The sequence below is a fragment of the Eurosta solidaginis genome, chromosome 5, assembly GCF_040869045.1.
Source record: "Eurosta solidaginis isolate ZX-2024a chromosome 5, ASM4086904v1, whole genome shotgun sequence".
Taxonomy (NCBI): Eukaryota; Metazoa; Arthropoda; class Insecta; order Diptera; family Tephritidae; genus Eurosta; species Eurosta solidaginis.
Window position 1 is genome coordinate 248203516 of NC_090323.1, and position 20977 is coordinate 248224492.

Here is a 20977-nt window from a genome sequence, read left to right on the forward strand (position 1 = left end):
GCACGATGTAGCGAATTATTGATGCTTGGAATAGTTCACATCCCTTAATACTTATATTGAAATTTTGGAATTGTATCATGTATCTGATTAGCTATGTATTATAACACGATGTAGCGAATTATTGATGCTTGGAATAGAATGGTAATAGAACTCAAGGTGGAGTTACCTTGTAACCGGATGGCATTATCCTTAAAATGGTAAGATCTCGTGATTGTTCACCAGATTACAAGCTAATTTGGTACCAAGCGTACTACTAGTTGTCAAGTGGTCTAGGTATAAGAATAATAACAGCAAACAATTTTAAATTGTAAATGTAGATTTCATTGCAATGCCATACAAGTGATGAGTTTGAAGTTTTTCCAGCGTAGTAAGACTTGCGAAAGTTTTAAGCTTGAAAGTAAATATCTTGGTTAGTGTAAAAATATGATACAAGTTTTTGTTTCAAATATAGTAAATTTCATACACTATGCATTATGGTGGGTCGATTTTAAAATCGCTCATTGCTCTCTGAAAATCGTATTCTAGGGATCAAAATAAGAAACTTTGCCGAAGGAACCATACCTCTAAAACTAATTCTGGTGTCCCCCAATTTGGGTCGAACTTTTGGGTAGGGGCAAATTTTGAAAAATCCCACTTTGACCCATTTAGAGTGCTCCAATCGAGTCCAAATGTATGACCGACCCCCACTAACTTTGGAGGCCCGACCCACCGATGCCAGTGGCACACCCCCTGGAAACCCCTGGGGGTTCTCCATACAAACATTTCAAATTTTTTTATTTGCTTATACGTAATAATAAAATGTTACGTATAGGCAGTGGTGCACCTGTTTTCAGTTGGTATGGATATGTTTGTGCTGATTTTTTCATGTAAAGTGCAAAACCGGCGATTTTTTGAAATGTTTGTATGGTGAATTCCCAAGGGGGTTCCAGGGGGTGTTAGTGGGGGTCGGTAATACATTTTGACTCGATTGGAGCACTCTAAATGGGTCAAAGTGGGACTTTTAAAAATTTGCCCTTGCCCAAAAGTTCGACCCAAATTGGGGGACACCAGAATTCGTTTTAGAGGTATGGTTCCTTCGGAAAAGTTTCTTATTTTGATCCCTAGAATATGATTTTCACAGAGATTTTTTTGCCTCCCCACAAATCGACCCGGCCTACTATGCATATTATATACAAAGAAATATCAAAGCCAAAAGTTTGAAAAATTTCGATGAGGAAAATCTCGCAGCGCGCATTAAAGTGAAAACTAATAAAACAAATTAAATAAATTGAGTGTTGAAAGTGAATAATAGCACAAAACGCTATTAGCAACTGTTAGCATGTAAAAGTGACGTAAATAATACGAAAACTCACGCACCCGCAAAAACAAAAGAAGTAAAGAAACATAAAAAAAGAATAATAAAAAAAACTTGGCAAAACATACGTCAATGCCAAATACGCAAGCAGACGACAGACGACTGCGGATTACAACTTAATGCTGGCGCTGTAGTGCAAATAAAAAGTAACAAAATAAAAGTGGGTTAAAACGTATTAAAGCAGCACTTAGAGCTGCAGTGATGAGAGAAACTAAAATACAAAAAAAGAAAAACTTAACAGAAAGGCCAAAATATAAAAATTAACAGCAAGACACAAAACTGCTCTTAAATATTTGGCTGCATTAAAGCAAAAACGAATTATTTATTGCGAAACTGCAGTCAACCAAAAGAACAAGATTCGAACAACAACAATTTAAATAAAAACCTACACTTCCAGCGCACTCCTACCAGCAGCAAAATAGCAAAATACTAATCCTCCCCTCAACAACTCCACACAAAACTCACAACAAACAAAGTGGAACAAGTTTTTGGCAAGAAACAACTACAACATATTTACAATTGTTAACGTTGTACTTGTAAGCGTTGTCGATATCGAGCTACGCCACGCCACGCTGCGCAACGTCAAGCTAAAGTCAGGTCAGATCAGTTCGAATTGTTGTGAGTCCAATTGCCTGTTACAAACGATCGAAAACGATAGAGAGCGCAAATAAAAAAAGTTATTGGATAAGAGTAGTGAGAAGAAAGAAGGAAAAGGATTTAATAAAAATTGTAAAATAAAATAAAAAGCTACATAAAAAAACAATAAAATAAAATAAAAGAAAATAAAAGAAAAATAATTCAAAAATTAACATAAATTAATCCAAAAATTACAATTTTCAAATTAAAAAATCAAAAATGAAACAGTTAAACTTTAAGTCAAAATAAACATAAATAACATCTTAAGTAATAAAATACATAAGTTCACAACCAAGGTTTAAAAAGAAAATATCAATTCTGTTGCCTAAATTTAAAAAAAATTAAATGCAGAAAAGTTGAAAACTAAAATTTAAATTAAAAAAAATACCAAAAAATACAAATTTTGTTGCTTGAAATTTGAGAATAATAAAAGTTATTAAAGGGAATTGAAAATCAAATTTTAAGTAAAAAAGTTCAATTTAATAAATTTAAAAAACTTAAATCTGTGAATGAAAAAAAAAATTATTTTAAAATTAAAATTTAAATAAATTAAAATTACAAGCTGTGTACTAAATTTAAAAAATTTTAAATTAATAAATTCAAAAAAAAAAAAAACAAATTTTCCATTTAAAATTAAAAATTTTAAAATTTAAATGAAAACTTAGGCAAATTTAGAAATAATAAATAAATAAAACTAATCAAAAGTCAAGTCTAAAAAATAAAAAATTAAAACTAAAAAATAGATATCTAAATATTTCAGAATTAAAACTAAATATTAAACTTAAAAAAAAAATGTCATAAAAATATAAAATTGAAAACATAAATAATAAAAACTAAAAGCAGCAAAAGAAAAATTATAAACTAAATTAAACTTACACAAAAGTATGAAAATAAAAATTAACGACAAAAAATTATAAATCAAAAGCTACAAACTAAATTGCTATTAAAAGTTATAAAATACGAAAAAACCTAAAAATTACAAGCTAAGCACTAAAGATTAAAATTCGAAAAAACTAAAAATTAAGAATAAAAACTCCAAGTTTGAAAAACTCAGTGATGACTTATTATAAATAAAAATTGATAATTAAAAACTTTGAAATTAAAAACAAAAAGCTTTAAACGTAAATTTTTTTACTTGCAATTAATAAACAAACATTAAAAATCCGAATGTTGAAAAAAATATTGAAAAAAAGCTGTTTTTAAAAAATTCAAAGAGAGCAAAATATTTTAAATGAAAAATTAAAATAAGAAATTAAATTAAAGATAACTGAGACAAAAAAAAAAATTTTTTTTAAATTATTATAAATTCAAACTTCCTAAACTAAAAGAGTTTCAAAAGTCAAAATTGAAAAAAAAAAAACTAATAAACATACAAATTTTTTATTTAAAATTTTAACGTAATCCAAAAACTTCAACAACAACGCTACAATAAGCTCCGTCCACTAAAGTTTTCAATGTTTGTTCAGCCTTTTTTTATATATATAAAAAAGTTTTTTGTTATTTATGAATGTGCAAAAAGGGAACTGAACTAAAGTAAGCAAAATATTTTTTAAGCCTAAATTAATTACTTCGAAAACCAAGCAATGCTTCTATGCCTTCAATTCTAAATTTTTAAGCCGCGATATTAAATTTAAAATAAAAAAATAAAAAACACGCTTCAAGCGCATACAAAAAAATTTTGCATAATATATACAAGAAAAACTCTTAAACATTTTAATTGCTTTATAAATAAAAGAGAATAGAAAACTCAAAATAAAGGCCAAGTTCTAGGCAACAATTTAAAAAGCAAACACACAAATTACAGCTGGCAAAGGCATCAACTTGCGACGTTTGCTAGTTTCAACTTCCCCACTTCCTCTTGTTCTTCATATGTATTACATACTCTATATATTAAACGCGTACACTTAAGGCATACACAAACACACACACTGCAAACATAACACATACTACTTAGACCATTATTGAAAATTGAAATTGCCCTCATCAAAGCAGGCAACAAGGCACAAACAAAGTTAAGTCAACAAAATTTGTGTTATAACACATAAACTTACATACTAATACATACTGTTACACACTTACGCATCAATTACGTTTTACATTACACGCATTTGTTTTTGGACAACCAGTAATTTATGTCTGAATGTATCAACTTTGTCCACAGCCTATGAATTTTTGATGAGCCACAGCTGCAAAAGCGCTTTGGACAGAGAATAACAAAACAGCAAGAGCACACATGTATGTGTGAATAATCTAAACGACAAGTGTGTGTGTGTAAATATATAATAGCTATTGTTGCAAATTTTTAAATACCCAAAGCTTTAAAATAATTAGGTACTCTTACATACATACAAGGCATTGTATAGCATCACTAATTGACGCCTGCACATTTCAAACATCTCTCACAGCATACTTGTATGCATGTGCGAGGAATACGTACAGTTATGTGCGCGTGTGTGTATGAGCTGTCATTAATTGAAATATCAGAAAAAACGCATAAACGCAGCGTACAATATTAGAAGCTTTGATGTGTATAAGCGTAAATAAAATGGGGCGCCAGTGCGTATGAGTAACATTTTGCTGTGCCACTGAAGCAAATGCACACAGTTCTGCTACTTTGAAGTAAAAGTAATTAAATACAACAAAAACAGGCGGCCTATACTTAAGAGCAACAAAATTAAGACTTATGCATATGTTAAGGAAACATGAAAATCGCCATTAGGTATGAGTAACTTAATTGAAAATATATAGAATTGGGATTTCCGTTTGAGCAACAAATAAAAGTGAAGTAAACTTAAAAGAAAACGCAAAAGCGTATGAGTAACATAATTGGGAGTATGTATTTGGCAACTCAAACAGTCCAGCTACTGCGTATGAGTAACAAATTTAGACTAAGCTAATAAATAATATGGCAGATAATTAGTCAGGATTTGGATGCTATCAAATACACGGCATTGTTGGAGAAGTAGTAGAAGACCGCGATGCGCATCATCACCAGATAAACATTGCGTTTGAGTAACAATTCTAAGTAACTGTCGTTGAGAAGAAGCAACTGGGTTAAAGATCAAGGCTACTAAAGCCACTGAATAACTTCAAAATACAAATACTAATACGAACGCTGTAAATTACTTTTAACGATTAGTAGTTATCAATCAGAGCGTATGAGCAACAATTTTGAGCTACTGGGCATTATAAGTCACTGCGTATGTGTAATAATTTTTAGAAGCAGACATTGCATATGAGTAATAATTTTGCCTATTACTGTGAATTGCTGTGTATAAATAACATCGAAGCAATTAAATCAGAGATCAACACATAAACAAAAGGCTAAACGCGCCTAAAGCAGTTTAACAAGCATAAAAATACGTAAATTCAAGAAGACGAGCATTGTTAACAACTCAAAGCATTTAGAAACTGAACAAAAACAAAAAAAAAAAAGAAACAAAACCAAAAATTTAACTCATTTTTAATATAAAAACAATTTTCTTTATTTCATGTCAAATGCTATTTAACTTTGCTTAGCAAATAAGTGCGACGCAAATTTACCGACGCATACATAAATAAGTAAAACAAAAATATCGGGCACCGAAAAAGTTTTAACATTAAGCAACTTTTCAAGACATAGAAGTAACAAAAGTCTCAGACAAAAACTGTCAATATGAACAGTAGCAAAGCAAAAATGTTGTCAAAGTAATAAAAGCGACAGTAACAGCAATATTTGACTGTGGACAACAACAACAGCAAAAACCAATAAAGCATTAGCAATAAGAATAATTACAACAACAACAACACCATCAAAACAAATAAATATCCACCGTAAAAAGCTATGCGACAGTGACAGTTTGTCTACTAAAGACATAATTCTATAGCATGGTAAAGCAAAAAAAAAGCATAAAAAACAACAACAAACCCATAGACGTTGACATTTTACATAACCATAGTAACAAGAATTTTGTGGGTTACTGGATGTAGTCACGCGTAGTATCGCATTAATTAATTGATTTGAAGGAAAATACCAAGGAGAACATACAAAATATAAAGAAAAAGTTCAAGAAAAGGAAAAAAAGAGAAAAAGAGGTAACGTGAGAAGAATAAAACGAAGAGAGAGGAGAGCAAGAAAGAAAAATAAGAAAATAAAAAGAAGAAGCAAAATCAGAAGGGGGCAGGAGAAAGGGAGGGAAAAAGGGAAAAAAAAGACTAGAAGAAAAAAGTAGTAAAAGATGGTAAGAAGACAGCCAAAAGATAAACAGATAAAATGGTAGTAAAAATAAAAAAATAAGAGGAAGAAAAAATAAGAGGAAGAAAAACGCCAAATATAGTAAAAAAAGAGACCAGTAAAAAAGGAAAAGAAGATACAAAGGGAAAATATAAACGAAACGAAGAAAAAGAAGAAGAAGAAGAACAGCGAAGAAAAAGAAGATACGAGTTAAACATAGAAATAGCAGGAAGAAACACAGAGGGGAGCAGAAAACTAAGAAATAAGCACTAAGAAAAACGAACAAAAAAATTGGTTCTAAAAACAGAAGAAGTAAAAAAGATTTCAAACTGAATTCAAAATAAAATTTACTAAAGAAGGTACTAAATAAAAAACAATTTTAGTAAAGGAATTTCAAAAAGAAGGATAAGCAAGGTGGCAAAAAGGAATAAAAGCAACTTACACTGTGATAATACAAAAAAAAAAACAACACTGTAATTAAAAAAAAATTTTAGTTGTAGCGCTAATTACAAAAAAAAATATATTTAAAAAATTTGTATATAAAACAAAAACAAAATTATAGTTAGCATAATACATACTTAAAGCGCTTGGTATCAAAAAATATATAATATAATAAATAAACTTAGACTAAACTTTATAAGAATTTATCATTAAGGAAAAAAGCGCACGATATTATAATAAAACGCTTAGGACCAGTTTATGCAAAATAAGATAAGAATTTTTTTTTTTAATAAATTAAACAAAAAAAATTATTTTAAAAGCTTTATTATAAAAAAATACTAAATATCATAAAAACGTGATTGCCTAAGCATAACCGGTTATTGAGTTGATTTTTATTTTTAAGAATAAACATTGAAAAACGTGACGCATTACCTAAAAAAACAATCCTTGAAAATAAACTTCAAATAACAAACACAAAAATAGAAAATAAAAAGTTGAACGTAAAAAATTAAAAAAATTCAAACACAAAATTTTTATGGTCATATAAAATAAAGAAATAAATAAAAATTAATACATAAAAAATTTTATAAAACAATTAATAATTTAAACAAATTTTGATAAAAAAAAAACAAAAAGAAAATAAATGAAAATAGATATAAGTAAATGAAAAAATAAAAAGTGAAAAAAAATTTTTGAATTGATAAAAAAGGTATATAGTAAACAAATTTAAAAAGCTAATTTTGTAAATTTAATTTAATCTCAAATTAAATTAAGTATAAATTAAAAAAATAATAATTTTTAAAAATTCATTAATAAATAATTAAACAAATTCAGCTTTAAATTAAATAAATGAACAAAAAAAAACATTTAATAATAAATATAAATTTTAAGTTGAAGAATATCTTTAATAAATTTAATTAAAACGAAAACGTTGTATTCGTAAAAAGTTAAAAAAATAGCTAAAAATTATAAATTCAAAAAAATAAAGAAAATTTGGGAGTACCAATTAGTAAATACATAAATAAGTAAGAAAAAGAATAAACTAGAAAATATTTAAACAGTGTTTAGTTTATGAAAAGTTTAAAAAAAATTACCAACAAAAATAGCTACAAATTTATTTTAAAAACAATGTTTTTATTTAGTCAATAAATAAATTAACTATCTAAGAAAAAAATACATAAGAATAAATTTTGTTGTAAGAAAAAATAAATGCAAAGCGCAATTCAAATTTAGAACAAATCAAAACTCATAACATAAAAATCGAAAATTGTCATTAATATATATAATCGCTCCTACATTGTAAAACTACGACGTTGCACATCGGCTCATTTGCCTGCAACATCACTCACTCGAAAGAAAACACGAATCACTCACAAACTACTCACGAGAGTTATACACAAATCGCTGACGAAAGTATGCACGTATCGCTCGCAAATTAACCACGATCAATCACTCATTCATTTCCTAACTAGTAGATATAAATATATATTTTGCTCAAAATCTCTCACCTTGGTTGCCATTAAACAACAACAACAACGACAATGGGTGATGAAATAGAAGAACGTACATTTAAAGAGAAAATGCTCTTCTACACCACTGCCTTTTTCATACTCCTCGGTACATTTAGCATGTTCGCCTTTCTCTTTCTCGTACCATTCGTCATTGAACCCGCATTCACAACAATATTCATGCAATTCGAAGAGGTGCCCGCACTATGTGAAACCTATGATGTCGAAACATATTTTGGTGCCAAAAATTGTTCGTGGGCATCATGTCGCGAAGGTTGCACAAAAGATATTTATATTTGTACGCAAGTACGCGTTAATTATCGACTGAATTTGTATAATTACACAGATGAATTCAATTTCACTGAATATCACCTCAATTTAGCTGAAGCGGAACGTTATGTACCGCCAGTTAAGCGCACAGATCGTTATGAGCGCGCCATACGTGATTATGATTACGACGCAGCGACAGCGGCAGTAACCAGCGATGCCAGCAAAGCGAATCAATTGGATAGGCCAATGAGTGGCGGTAGCGGTGGTGTGAGAGTGGATGCGGTAGCAGCAACAGCGGGAGCAACAGGAGCAACGGCAACGGCGCCGGCAGCGTCGGTGTTAACGAATAACGTTGATCGCATTCAACTTGATAGCATAAGTTTTGGTAGTGATAGCGCCGTTATGGCTGATGGCATCAATGGTTATTTCATCGATGAAGAACAACAAATAATGGATGAGGATTTAATGGGCGCTGACGGCGGCGGCGGCGGTGGCTTGCTGCTCAACGAGGAACGTCAACCATTCGATGAGATCTCTGAATTAAATGAAGGTCTCATGGGTAATAATTCCCTTTATTATTATGTTGGTGCACGCCTCTTTCCCAATGTCAAAGGTTGCGGCTATCCACCAATGCTCAATTGTACGATATGGTTGAAACGTTACACAAGAATTGGCATTAAATTTCCATGTTATTATTCAAAAGTCGATCCAAGTTTGGTGATAAGCGATTTGGATTATTGGCAGAACACATTGAATTTGATCTATTCGATGGCTATACCGATACCATCGTTTATTATATCGGTTATATACCTGACATATGCATATTTTAAAATTTATAATGAAGATGAAGAAACGGCGCCGCTCGATAAGAATGCCGAAGATATGGATATTGATGAGGGTGAGGTGGATGAGAGTGATGGTGCTGCATTGGCTAATAATGTTGCTGGTAGTCAAGTGATAAATATGATGGATTCGATGACGGGTGAAAGTTGTGTGGATTTGGTATTGCCGAATGGTGGTCCCGGTATGACGACCTCAATATCACAGGGTGGTGGTGGCGGTGGTGGGTCGGTGACAACGCCTGGTCAATATTTGCCACAATCGCCGCTCGGTTCACAAATGACACAAAATTCAGATATGAATTCGTTTGGTCATCAATTAAAAGTACAAATGGCGGATGAAATGTCACGCGACTCGCTGGAGAATGGTGTACTGTCGACGTCGAATTCAGTGCAGGGGTGAGTAAATGATTTTTGAAAAGGTTACTTTTTTAAAAAGGTTACTTTTTTAAAAAGGTTACTTTTTTAAAAAGGTTACTTTTTTAAAAAGGTTACTTTTTTAAAAAGGTTACTTTTTTAAAAAGGTTACTTATTTCAAAAGGTTACTTTTTAAAATGCATATTTAAGGTTACTTTATTAAAAAGGTTACTTTTTTAAATGGTTACTTTTTTAAAAAGGTTACTTTTTTAAAAAGGGCACTTTTTTAAAAAGGGCACTTTTTTAAAAAGGTTACTTATTTCAAAAGGTTACTTTTTAAAATGCATATTTAAGGTTACTTTATTAAAAAGGTTACTTTTTTCAAAAGGTTACTTTTTTCAAAAGGTTACTTTTATAAAAGGTTACTTTTATAAAAGGTTACTTTTATAAAAGGTTACTTTTATAAAAGGTTACTTTTATAAAAGGTTACTTTTATAAAAGGTTACTTATTTCAAAAGGTTACTTTTTAAAATGCATATTTAAGGTTACTTTATTAAAAAGGTTACTTTTTTCAAAAGGTACCTTTTTTCAAAAGGTTAGTTTTTTCAAAAGGTTACTTTTTTCAAAAGGTTACTTTTTAAAATGCATATTTAAGGTTACTTTATTAAAAAGGTTACTTTTTTCAAAAGGTTACTTTTATAAAAGGTTACTTTTATAAAAGGTTACTTTTATAAAAGGTTACTTTTATAAAATTATATTTTTAGAAAATGTATTTTTACACAAGATTACCTTTTTTGAACCGATAACATTTTTAGGAAAGGTTACTCTAAAGAAAGGCTTACTTTTTAAGAAAAGATTACGGCAAACTTTTTGAATCGGTTAAATCTTTACAACTGAGAATTTTATACAGAATTCCGAATTTTCCCAAAATGACTCCCAAAACTATCCAGAATATATTTGGACATAACTTTAAAAACATTTTAAAGTTCATGTCGAAAATATACTGAACCGATTACTAAACTGACCACAATAGTTCCCGAAAAATAGCGAATTCCTAAAAATAGCGAATCCCGAAAGCACTGAAAATTTTAACTTTTCGACTCCTTCCTTTGTACTTTCAATTTTTATCAGGCTTACCAATTGAGTGTGTAAAGATTCACCATATCTGGCGGTTTAAGGACTATATATCTTAAGACTCTTTGAAAAACGTTTTTCTCGGCCTAAAATGTATTTAATTTACAGCTAGATGTGGCCTTCTGTACTATTACCAATTGCGGCGAAAAGTTAGATTTTACTGTTCTTCAATTACAACGAGTTCAAAGCAAATTTATCGTTATGCGTTCGTTAAATACAGCTTACTTAGTATGTCAGTATGCTAGATCATCTGGATCACTCGTGCATCACATTCTCCAACAATTTTGTTACATATCGGTATCTCCTCTTTATATATAAAGTTTCCGTCCATATTATAGTATTGTTATAATATTCCAACCCCCTCCGTCTCCGAGTTTCTATACCCTCACCCCTTTATTTTGAGATTAGTGTTGAGAAACTTGTCACTTTATTGTTTTAAGATTTTTTTTATAAATTTTTTGCAGTATGCTAATCTATCCAGAACTAACAAGAGTACTTGTATATAAACATGAATACATTAAGTATACATAATCCGTACCATTATTCTAAGTTTCTTCATTGCATCAGCTTAATTGCTAGTTTATGGCTATGTAATTAATTATAGTTGTTGTTGTTGGGATATTTTACCAACAACGCTCTCTCTCTCTGTTCTACATTCATACATATAAATTTTGTTTTTTCTTTGTTTCAGATATTTAAGATTTTATCACAAAATTGCTCATCTCGTCACAATACAAATGTGCTTTGTAAGCAAAACATACAAATTGTTGTATATCGTTATTTCATTTATATATGTATATGCCTAACATTCGTTTAGCCTTGAGATTCCTTATCGCATAGTCCTTTAACTACATAAGCATAAGGGTTATAAGAAAGCATCTCATTGAACTGAATGATGAGATCTTGCTAAACATAAAACTGCCTTTGATGATAAGTCTATATACGAGGGTGTTAATGAGTTACTAAGTCAGTTGTCGTCTAATCAAAAGGAAAAGGTCTAAATTTTCCTCAAAAGAGCAGGATAGTCACAGCTTTTCTAAATATAAATACTGTGGTAGATTTTAGAGTACCGCAACAGACTAGGGCGTAACAGGGCAAATAATTTAAGCATCTTCCAACGTAGATGTTAATTCATGTCAGAGTTTTCTGGCATGCTTATAGATTTAGAGTAGATTTAGTTATGCTTGAATAATTCAGAGATGGGCTCGAAATATTGTTAAACGGCTCTAAATCGCCCCAAAGTTGAGCCTAGTTGATTTCGAAAATAGGACCAAAATCCCCAAAATTATCTTTGAAACAACTCGAAAATAGGCTCGCAGCTATTCCGAAATACTCCTCATATCATCCCGAAATCCGCAGTCCTTCTTCTATCCCAAAATTATCCTGGGAACAATTTCAAACTGACCTGAATATCACTGCGAAATAGATTCAGAAGTCATACCAGAATGATTCGGAAATAGTTCCGAAACTGTCCCGAAACGCCTCTGAATTACCACGAAATCGTGCCGAGTCGATCGCGAAAACAAAACCAGAGATAGTTCAAAATAATCCTTAAAAAATGTATCCCGAAATACTCCCAACGTGATTCCGAAAAAATCCCGCATAAGTCCTGATTGTTTCTAAAGCCAATATTTACATATATGATGCTCACTACATTATCGTAAAACATTTCCGAGAAGTTCCGAAACGGATCGAAAAATTCCCGAAACTATTTCGGAAACAATCAAAAAACAGTCCCGAAATTTGTCAAATGATTCCAAAATAGTTTCGACACTACCCCAAAAATAACTACGAAATGATGAGAATACAATTCCGGCACAATACAAAAAAAATATTTCCAAATCATCTAGAGACAACTAAACGAAAACAACTTCGATATTATTCTCAAAACAGGCCCGTTATGATTTGGAAAATCATTCTCCTAAAGTTTGAACATTATTTCAAAGTAGCCCCGTAGGTCGTGTTGTAATTATGCTGTACACACTCCGAAGCAATCCCGAAAAGAATCTCAAAATAACACAGAGATACCTTAGAAATTATAAAAATTCCGATATGATATATCAAACAATCATGAACTCACTTCGAAGAACTATTAAAAATATTCAAAAACAATCCCGAAATCATTAATTTGACGCGTCCAACGCTTTTATTTAATTGTCTGATCAGGTTAATGAGGAGTGTGATGACTAATACCTAGGACCTACCTAATTATTTTCTAGCTTTTAGCATTATTATTACTTAATGCAAGTATTGTTTTAACTTAAACACTTTTTTTTTATAATTTTTTTTTCAAGTTTTTAGTCTTTATTTAATTGCCTATTATTTCTCATTCTATTTAGTTCAATTAGTGACTCATTATTACAAGGACTCTTTCCTGACAATTGGTCTAAGTCCTCAATACATAATCCTTCCAAAGACTTTACTCGTATGCTTGACCCTCCTCGAATTTCGATCCTTTCGCCACCTGGCACCGATTTTTTTCCTAGGTCGCTTTCTATTCATTTATGTATTATGTCTTCCAAATATGAACCAAATCGAACCACAAATACGATTTTTTTAATATCTCGATCCTTGCGCCACCTATCGAATTTTTTTATGATTGCATTGTCATCGGGTTCTCAACTATATTCCAAGTTTCAAGCTTGTAGCTTATTGGGAAGTTACTTAAATTTCAATAACAATATTCTGTTCGGCCGGCCGCTACACAGAGTCAAGCTAAATAAAAGCGTTTAAAATGACTAAAAATTTTACTGTTCCCAAGTAGATTAGAACCCTGTAATTGTTGTCGATGACATGGGACCACCGAACTAACAATGGTATATAACATGCGGAAGACTGCTTTGCGACCTACCTTAACATATAAGCAATGGTTGATAACAATCTAGTCTAAAATACGCTCTTGATAACTACTTCTATTCACATATTAAAACCTTCATAAATGACATTAGGATTTGTGTTAGCTCAGAGGCAATTTATCACGAGCGTGATTTGAGGATTATCATAAACAAAAGCTTTAATATTAAGTAGCCAAAAATTTATTAATATAACATAAAAACAAGCAAAGCAGCTTTATTGGTAGCTTTAAGATTTGCTTGACTCTGACTTCTCTTATTTTGCTATTTTAGTAAAATGCGAATATTTAGACCGAGGTCATTAAAAACAATCACTAACTTACACTGTACAACAGCCGGCTGGGTATTGGACCAAACCCACTTTTTTGTAGAGACAGAGGCTTAAGTAGACAAAGCACTATCTCAGTTTTTCGAAGCTAGCCTCCAAAAAATAGATATCGGCCTTAGAATTTCGAAATTCTACATCTCGAAATTTTATTTTTTTTGTTAACGCGTTCAGCAAATTTAAAAGTAAAAATGTGGTGGTGGTCCGCTTGTTTCCCTTATTTGAAGGGCTGAATTCTTTTTTTTGAGAAATTTAGTATAACAACTGTTATACGAGGTGAAAAGTCAGATAGTCCCATGATAGTGGCTACTACTTTCATGTCTGCAAATACTCTCCACTGGAATTGCTCGTACTGTATTTTTTCAAAAAAAAGAATTCAGCCATTCAAATAAAAGAAAAATGCCGACCACAACCACACTTTTACTTTTTTAATTTGCTGAGCGCGTTAACAAAAAATAAATAAAATTTCGAAATGTAGAATTTCGAAATTCGAAAGCCAATATCTATTTTTTGGATGCTAACTTCGTAAAACGGAGATAGTACTTTGTCAACCTAAGCCTCTGTCTCTACAAAAAATTGGGTTTGCTGCTCATACCTCAAGAGGATTTTCCTATTTGTTTTTGTCTTATTTCATGTCCTAAGTTAAATGCAAAACCTTATTGCAGATTACATTGTCTTAAAGACGCTTACTTAATTGGTTAATTTGAAAATCGAACGAAAATGCTTTCATCCAATTATAAAATAAAAATAAAAAAATAGCCATTTTCAAAATCGCATCTAAGCTGTACACGCGCAAATCGTACATACTTAAATAAATACAAACAATTTATTCTGTGTTCTTTGATTCTCGGATGTGTTGACGCATTATTTTCACTTATTGGCAAACTATTGCCCTTCCTTTTAATTACTTGTGTGCAGTGGTGGGAAGAATTTACAAATGACTAGCCTATATCTGAAGCGCGCACTAAGAAAATACAACATAAAATTATTGCGATATAACCCAATATGATCCTCAAAACTTCCGAGACATTGTAGTAAATAATCTTGAGACAAATACACGAAAATATGCCAAAGTAATCCGTAGATAAACCCGCAGTGAACCATAGAACAAGGGATATATGGCATTTTTTACAAGGTGGACCCCAATACCCCCTAATACAGTTATTTACGAGGCGGTTTAAGGGTTTAGAATACACAGGCGGTAGGTATGCCTGTCGCAAGAGGCGACTAAAATAGCGAATTGATTCAAGGGGTTGTGTAGCGCAACCCATTCAAGGGGTTGCCAGGGCAATATATAGCTTCTCCAACCTAATTGTCAACCTCACCTACCCGTGGCCTTCGGCGAGTGTCCTTATCGCTATAACAACAACAACAGTTATTTATGAAATGATTCCTTACAGGTCTTGGAATAGTTCCCAAAACAATAGCGAAATTTCAAAAATATCCTGTAACAAGCCTGCAGATATTCAAGCTCAAACAGCGTCGAAATAGATCCGAAAATATTTTCGAAACGGTTCAAAATAGTCGCATAATAATCTCGAAACTATACGTAGATTATCCCGAAATAGTTACAAAATGGTCTCGGCTATATTATTAAGAAAACAACTTAGAAACTGATTCGAAACAATCCCCAGAATATCTGTAACATAATCCCAAAGCCATCCCTAAATAGTTCAAAAAATCGTGAAATAGCTTCGAAAAGGTCTCTAAGAAAGTCCCGAAAAGGTTCCTATATAGTGCTAAAGTAACCTTGAAATAGGCTACCGCCGTAATGTGGTGGTAGCATGCCCCGCCTACCACTCGAAGATCCTGGTTTCACGTCCCAGGCAAAGCAACATCAACATTTTAGAAGAAAGCTTAGAAGAAAGTTTATCTCAGCAGGGTCGCCCCTCGGCAGTTATTTTGCAAGCACTCCGTTGTACTTGGGCCTTGAAGAGCTTCTCAGTGAAAACTCACCTGCCTTGCAGATGCCGTTCGGTCTAAATTCTCTTCGGAGGTTATCGTACCTACATTTATTTATAATCTAAAAATAGTCCTCAAACGATTCTGAATATAATATCGAAATGGTCCCGAAACGATCCTGCAGTAATCTTAAATAGTCTCGAATTGATTCCGAACATAGTTCCGGGCTGCCCCAAATAGTCACGAGTTTTATTCCCAAAAGTCTTGCCGACATAGTTCAGAAATGATCCCGAAACAGCGCCAATATAATTCCGAAAATTATTCCGAATTGGTCCAAAAATGATTCCAAACGGTTCCGTCGGTAATCAGAAATAGGCCCAAAAAGATGCCTAAACAACCCGGAGATAGTCGTGAAGTGATCGGCACAGAGCATCGAGATAATCCGAAAATATTTACGGAATTGTCCCGAAATTTTCCTGAATGTAGCCGGAAAACTGACAAATTTTCCAAAGTTATTTAAACCAAAAGCTATATGAGCCACGAGACATACATATACATATATACCGTTATTCATGACGGCCTATCAATCGGCAATACATGAGACTTACGCAAAGGTAATTTTGCGGCAATGATCTTCGACTGCCAGCCGACTTGAAGTTTGGAATAAATGCCGATGCGGGAAGAAATGCCGCTAATCCACAGTTGTCTTGGAGGAAGAAATGTCTTGTTAGGCATTGCACCAAAATACTGACTGACAAAATGAAAGCCAGGTATCGCAAAGCAATACATTTCGGAAGGATTTATGGAAGGTGATCTAGTGCTGTTATCCAACCCATCAGTGTAACTGGAAAGCCCCATACCGCATACGAGTCTTTGGCAAAACCACGGAATAAAATAAAGATGATTCATTTGAAGAGGCTGATAACATTTGGATGAAGAAATTTATATGATAGAGACGATCAGGCTTAGGTGGAGGGCAGTGTGGGTAATATGAGCAACAATTTCGACACATCAATAAATAGATAAATGATGCACAACAACAGCAATGTAAGTAGTGTAATAGCAAACAGCTGCAAATTCATTTACATAGCAAGAGAGAGCGCAAGCGGTATAACATAAACTACACATACACCACAGCTAATATAAGATGCAAACTATTCGGAAAGGCTGTTCGCGAAAAGTCGAGAGAAAAGTATGGTACGTAAGCAGTGCAATCTAAGAAATTATGGATCAGTTTGATTGTTAAAATCGTATAAAGTGAAGCACGCGAAAACTTTTAATTGTAAAGTTCTAGCACCATTGTTAAGGCGAATAAAGAATATTTTGATATGCATAATATTCGAGTTTGTTAATTTGATAGCTCAGTCGTTCGAACCTTCATATAACTGAAAGCAAAGAGTGATCGAGAATTCTCAAAATTCGTTACAATATCGTCCAGATATCAATATCATCTCTTACAAAATATTTCTGGCTTACAAAAATTTTTATAATCACTACGTTTTTATACTCAGCTGAGCAGAGCTCACAGAGTATATTAATTTTGTTCGCATAACGGTACCCCGTAACGACATAAACTAATCGATATAGACATAAACTTCTATATATCAAAATGATCTGGGTGAAAAACGAAATTCATTTAGCCATGTCCATCCGTCCGTCCGTCCGTAAACACGATAACTTGGGTAAATGTTGAGGTATCGTAATGAAATTTGGTACGTAAGTTGCTGGGAACTCATCTCAGATCGCTATTTAAAATGAACGAAATCGGACTATAACCACGCCCACTTTTTCGATATCGATAACTTTTTTCTGTGAAAATGGGCGAATCGGTTAAAGCCGCACCCTGTTTTTATACACACTCGACCGTCTGTCCTTCCGCTCGGCCGTTGACACGATAACTGGAACAAAAATTTATATACCTTTACTAAACTTAGTTCACGTACTTACTTGAACTCTATCTTGGTATTAAAAATGGGCGAAATCCGACTATGACCACTCCCACTTGTTCGATATCGAAAAATGAAAAAATTCCATAATTCTATACCAAATACGAAAAAAGGGATGAAACATGGTGACTGGATTGGTTTCTGACGCAAAATATAACTTTAGAAAAGACTTTGTAAAATGGGCGTGACATCTACAATATTAAGTAGAAGAAAATGAAAAAGTTCTGCAGTGCGAAATCAAAAGCCCTTGGAATCATGGCAGGAATACTTTTCGTGGTATTTCATATATAAATAAATTAGTGGTACCCGACAGATAATGTTCTGGGTCTCCCTGGTCCACATTTTGATCGATATCTCCAAAACGCCTTCACATGTACAACTAAGGGCCAACACCCGTTTTAAACCCTCATTAATACCTTTAGTTTGATACCCATATCGTACAAACACATTATAGAGTCACCCCTGGTCCACCTTTATGGCGATATCTCGAAAAGGCGTCCACCTATAGAACTGAGGCTCACTCCCTTTTAAAATAATCTTTTAAACCTTTCATTTGATACCCATGTCATACAAACATATTCCAGGGTTACCCTAGGTTTATTTCCCTACATGGTGATTTTCCCTTATTTGACAAAGGATGAAGGAAAATCGTTCCAAAAAACGTCACCTTTGGTCTACAATTTTGTCGATATTTCCCAAACGTATGTGATATGAAATTAAAAACCACTTATAAACCATCTACGAAGCCCTACGAAACTAACGCAGCTAAGCTTTCAGCTGAGTATATAATATTCGGTTACACGCGAACTTAGCCTTCCTTACTTTTTTTAACTAAAATCGAGTGGTTTTTCCGATGACTCATCAACGTATATGTATAAATAAGTACCTAAATATGTACGCCGGTACCGTTATTTATACATATGTACGCTTAAGTATTTACAGCATTCACACCTTGACGCAGAACTACTGACCTGGATTACTGTAATGCATTTTTGACCCCTATGAAAATTGGCGTTGACACTTTCCACTTGAGTACTAGACTCATCTACAGTTGTAGAGTGCGAACGACTGTTGCCGCCATTTTTCGACGCTCTCACTTATGCCACTAATGTGACCTGAGCATGTCACTGTGATGTATGGGGTTATTGTTTTGTTTCAGGCACTGTTGGTCATAATGTTAAGTGGTCATAAACTGATTGCTCTTTGTTGATGTTTCAATATACATACATAAATAGTATATTAGAGTGGGTCGAGAGAAAAGATGGCAATAAAATTCCACCATAGTTTAAGAGAACAAACTAAGGCGACTTAAGAATCGAAACGAATTTTGTTAGCTTAATTAATGTTCATTGAAAAGTATGACAAAAATGTTAACTTCTGTAGAGGGAGCTTCTTGGTGTGCGCTATCGTCGGAGCATTGGTGCAACAGCGCAATGACCTGTGATGACACCCGTAAGTACTCTCACTGCAGATTTGTTTACCTTGAGAAGGAAGCTAGTTACTTATTTCTACATAAGTATTCATGAGGACTTTAAGAACTCCCGTTTGGTCCACAGCAAGTTCGTTGCTCTAGTCTCATAGTTCTCGATTTTCCCCAGAAAAACAACCCAGAATTGGTGATATGGAGCTTTCCGCATCGTTTATGTTCATCTCGAAACCTGGACACCTCATCTGCAAATTCATTCCCTTCAATATCGCTGTATCCTGGGACCCAGCAAACAGAGACATTATTGACGCCAACGAGCCTCGACATCTCCATACGACATCCGACTTTATCAGTTTGAATTCTCATGCGTTTACGCGGCCCGTCTGTCGAGAAAGTTTGTTATGTTGATGTCTGCTAATTAATTTAAGATTTTTTTACGTGTAGATGTTTTGAGTACATTCCAGCTTCCATTTTCTTTTCTATTTTCGAGCCGTTTGCGTAGATTGTAATGTTTTACCACTGTATAGACCTTCCTCCTATATAGGATATCTCCTCCTTTGAAGGATATCTTATGATCTGCACCTGGAAGTTGAAAACCGCCGTGATATCACCGGTGTCGTGCGTTAGGCCAGTTGGGATTTAATTTAAACGCCACTTGTCATATGATCTAATATCGTTTTACTCCTTCCCACCCCATTGTTGATTGCTGTTGTTGTTGTTGTTGTATTAACGATAAAGACACTCCCCGAAGGCATTGAGGAGTGTTATCGGTGTTGATGGTCGGGAACGATTTATATGACCTCATCAAACCTTCAGGTCATCCCAAGCTCCCGACGCCCTAATTTCATGAAGAGCTTGGGGTCGCCAGAGCCTCATCTGGTTACGAAACAGGATTCGCCGAGGGTAGGTGAGGTTGACAATTGGGTCGGATAAGTTATATATAGCGCTGTTGATTTCTCTTTTTGTCTAACGCCTTCCAACAGAAGCTATTTTACAAACTTAACCAGCTCCTAAAGTTGCGTTGACAATGCCACTCCTCAGAATAGAATCAATCAATGCAACTATAGAGTATTGGGTTTAATGTCGTATAAGCGCCCTGTAAATGACCTCCGTTTGAACATTGTTGAAAGCTCTCTTTATGTCAAGAACGGCTGCCAAGATGTATTCTTTGCAGTTCAATGATTTCTCGATTATGCTAACTACCTCGTGATTGGCGCTTTCAATTGTCTTTTCGGTCTTGTTGAAGTTTGCGTTGTCTCTTATATGCAGTACGAAAAGTCGCTCCAGTATTTCAAGGGTAATAGTGAAAAGGCTTCGGGAACATTCTCATTTTATAGGTATTCTGCATAGATGGCAATTAAAGGAGGTATAATTTATCGCAAGCGGCTTGCAACACGGCCGGTATCACTCCATCCGGTCTCACCTATTTGAACAGTTCGAATGATTTCATATATTATCCTGGTCTACGATGCGATACGAAGTACCTGCTGGCATCGAGCAAAGAGTCAGCGCATACGCGCCTTGGTAATGACGCAACTGTTGGCAGCCATAATTTCGAAATAGTAAAAGACTTCGTTTATTTGGGAACCAGCATCAACACTAGCTACAACATCAGCACTGAAATCCAGCGAAGAATCAATCTTGCCAATAAATGCTACTTTGGACTAGGTAGGCAATTGAAAAGTAAAGTCCTCTCTCGGTGAACGAAAATCATACTCTACAAGTCACTTATCGTACCCGTCCTGCTATATGGGGCAGAAGCATGGACCATGAC

At 33.5% G+C, this 20977-nt stretch overlaps 1 protein-coding gene across 36 annotated transcripts in view; it reads left to right on the top strand.

Moving 5' to 3' along the window:
• Positions 1-20977, top strand: part of tipE (temperature-induced paralytic E) — an 80703-nt gene that overhangs the window by 30230 nt on the left and 29496 nt on the right. For 13 of the 36 annotated variants that reach the window (XR_010953732.1, XM_067789509.1, XM_067789520.1 and 10 more), the window contains one exon: positions 1121-9660. Coding sequence is in view for 35 of the 36 variants with exons in the window: in XM_067789509.1 (XP_067645610.1) it covers positions 8186-9660 (1475 nt within the window). In the remaining variant the exon portion in view is untranslated. Of the gene's footprint in view, positions 1-317; positions 410-1120; positions 9661-20977 lie in introns of those variants that run through there. The other 23 variants (XM_067789546.1, XM_067789527.1, XM_067789529.1 and 20 more) reach the window with 7 other exon arrangements.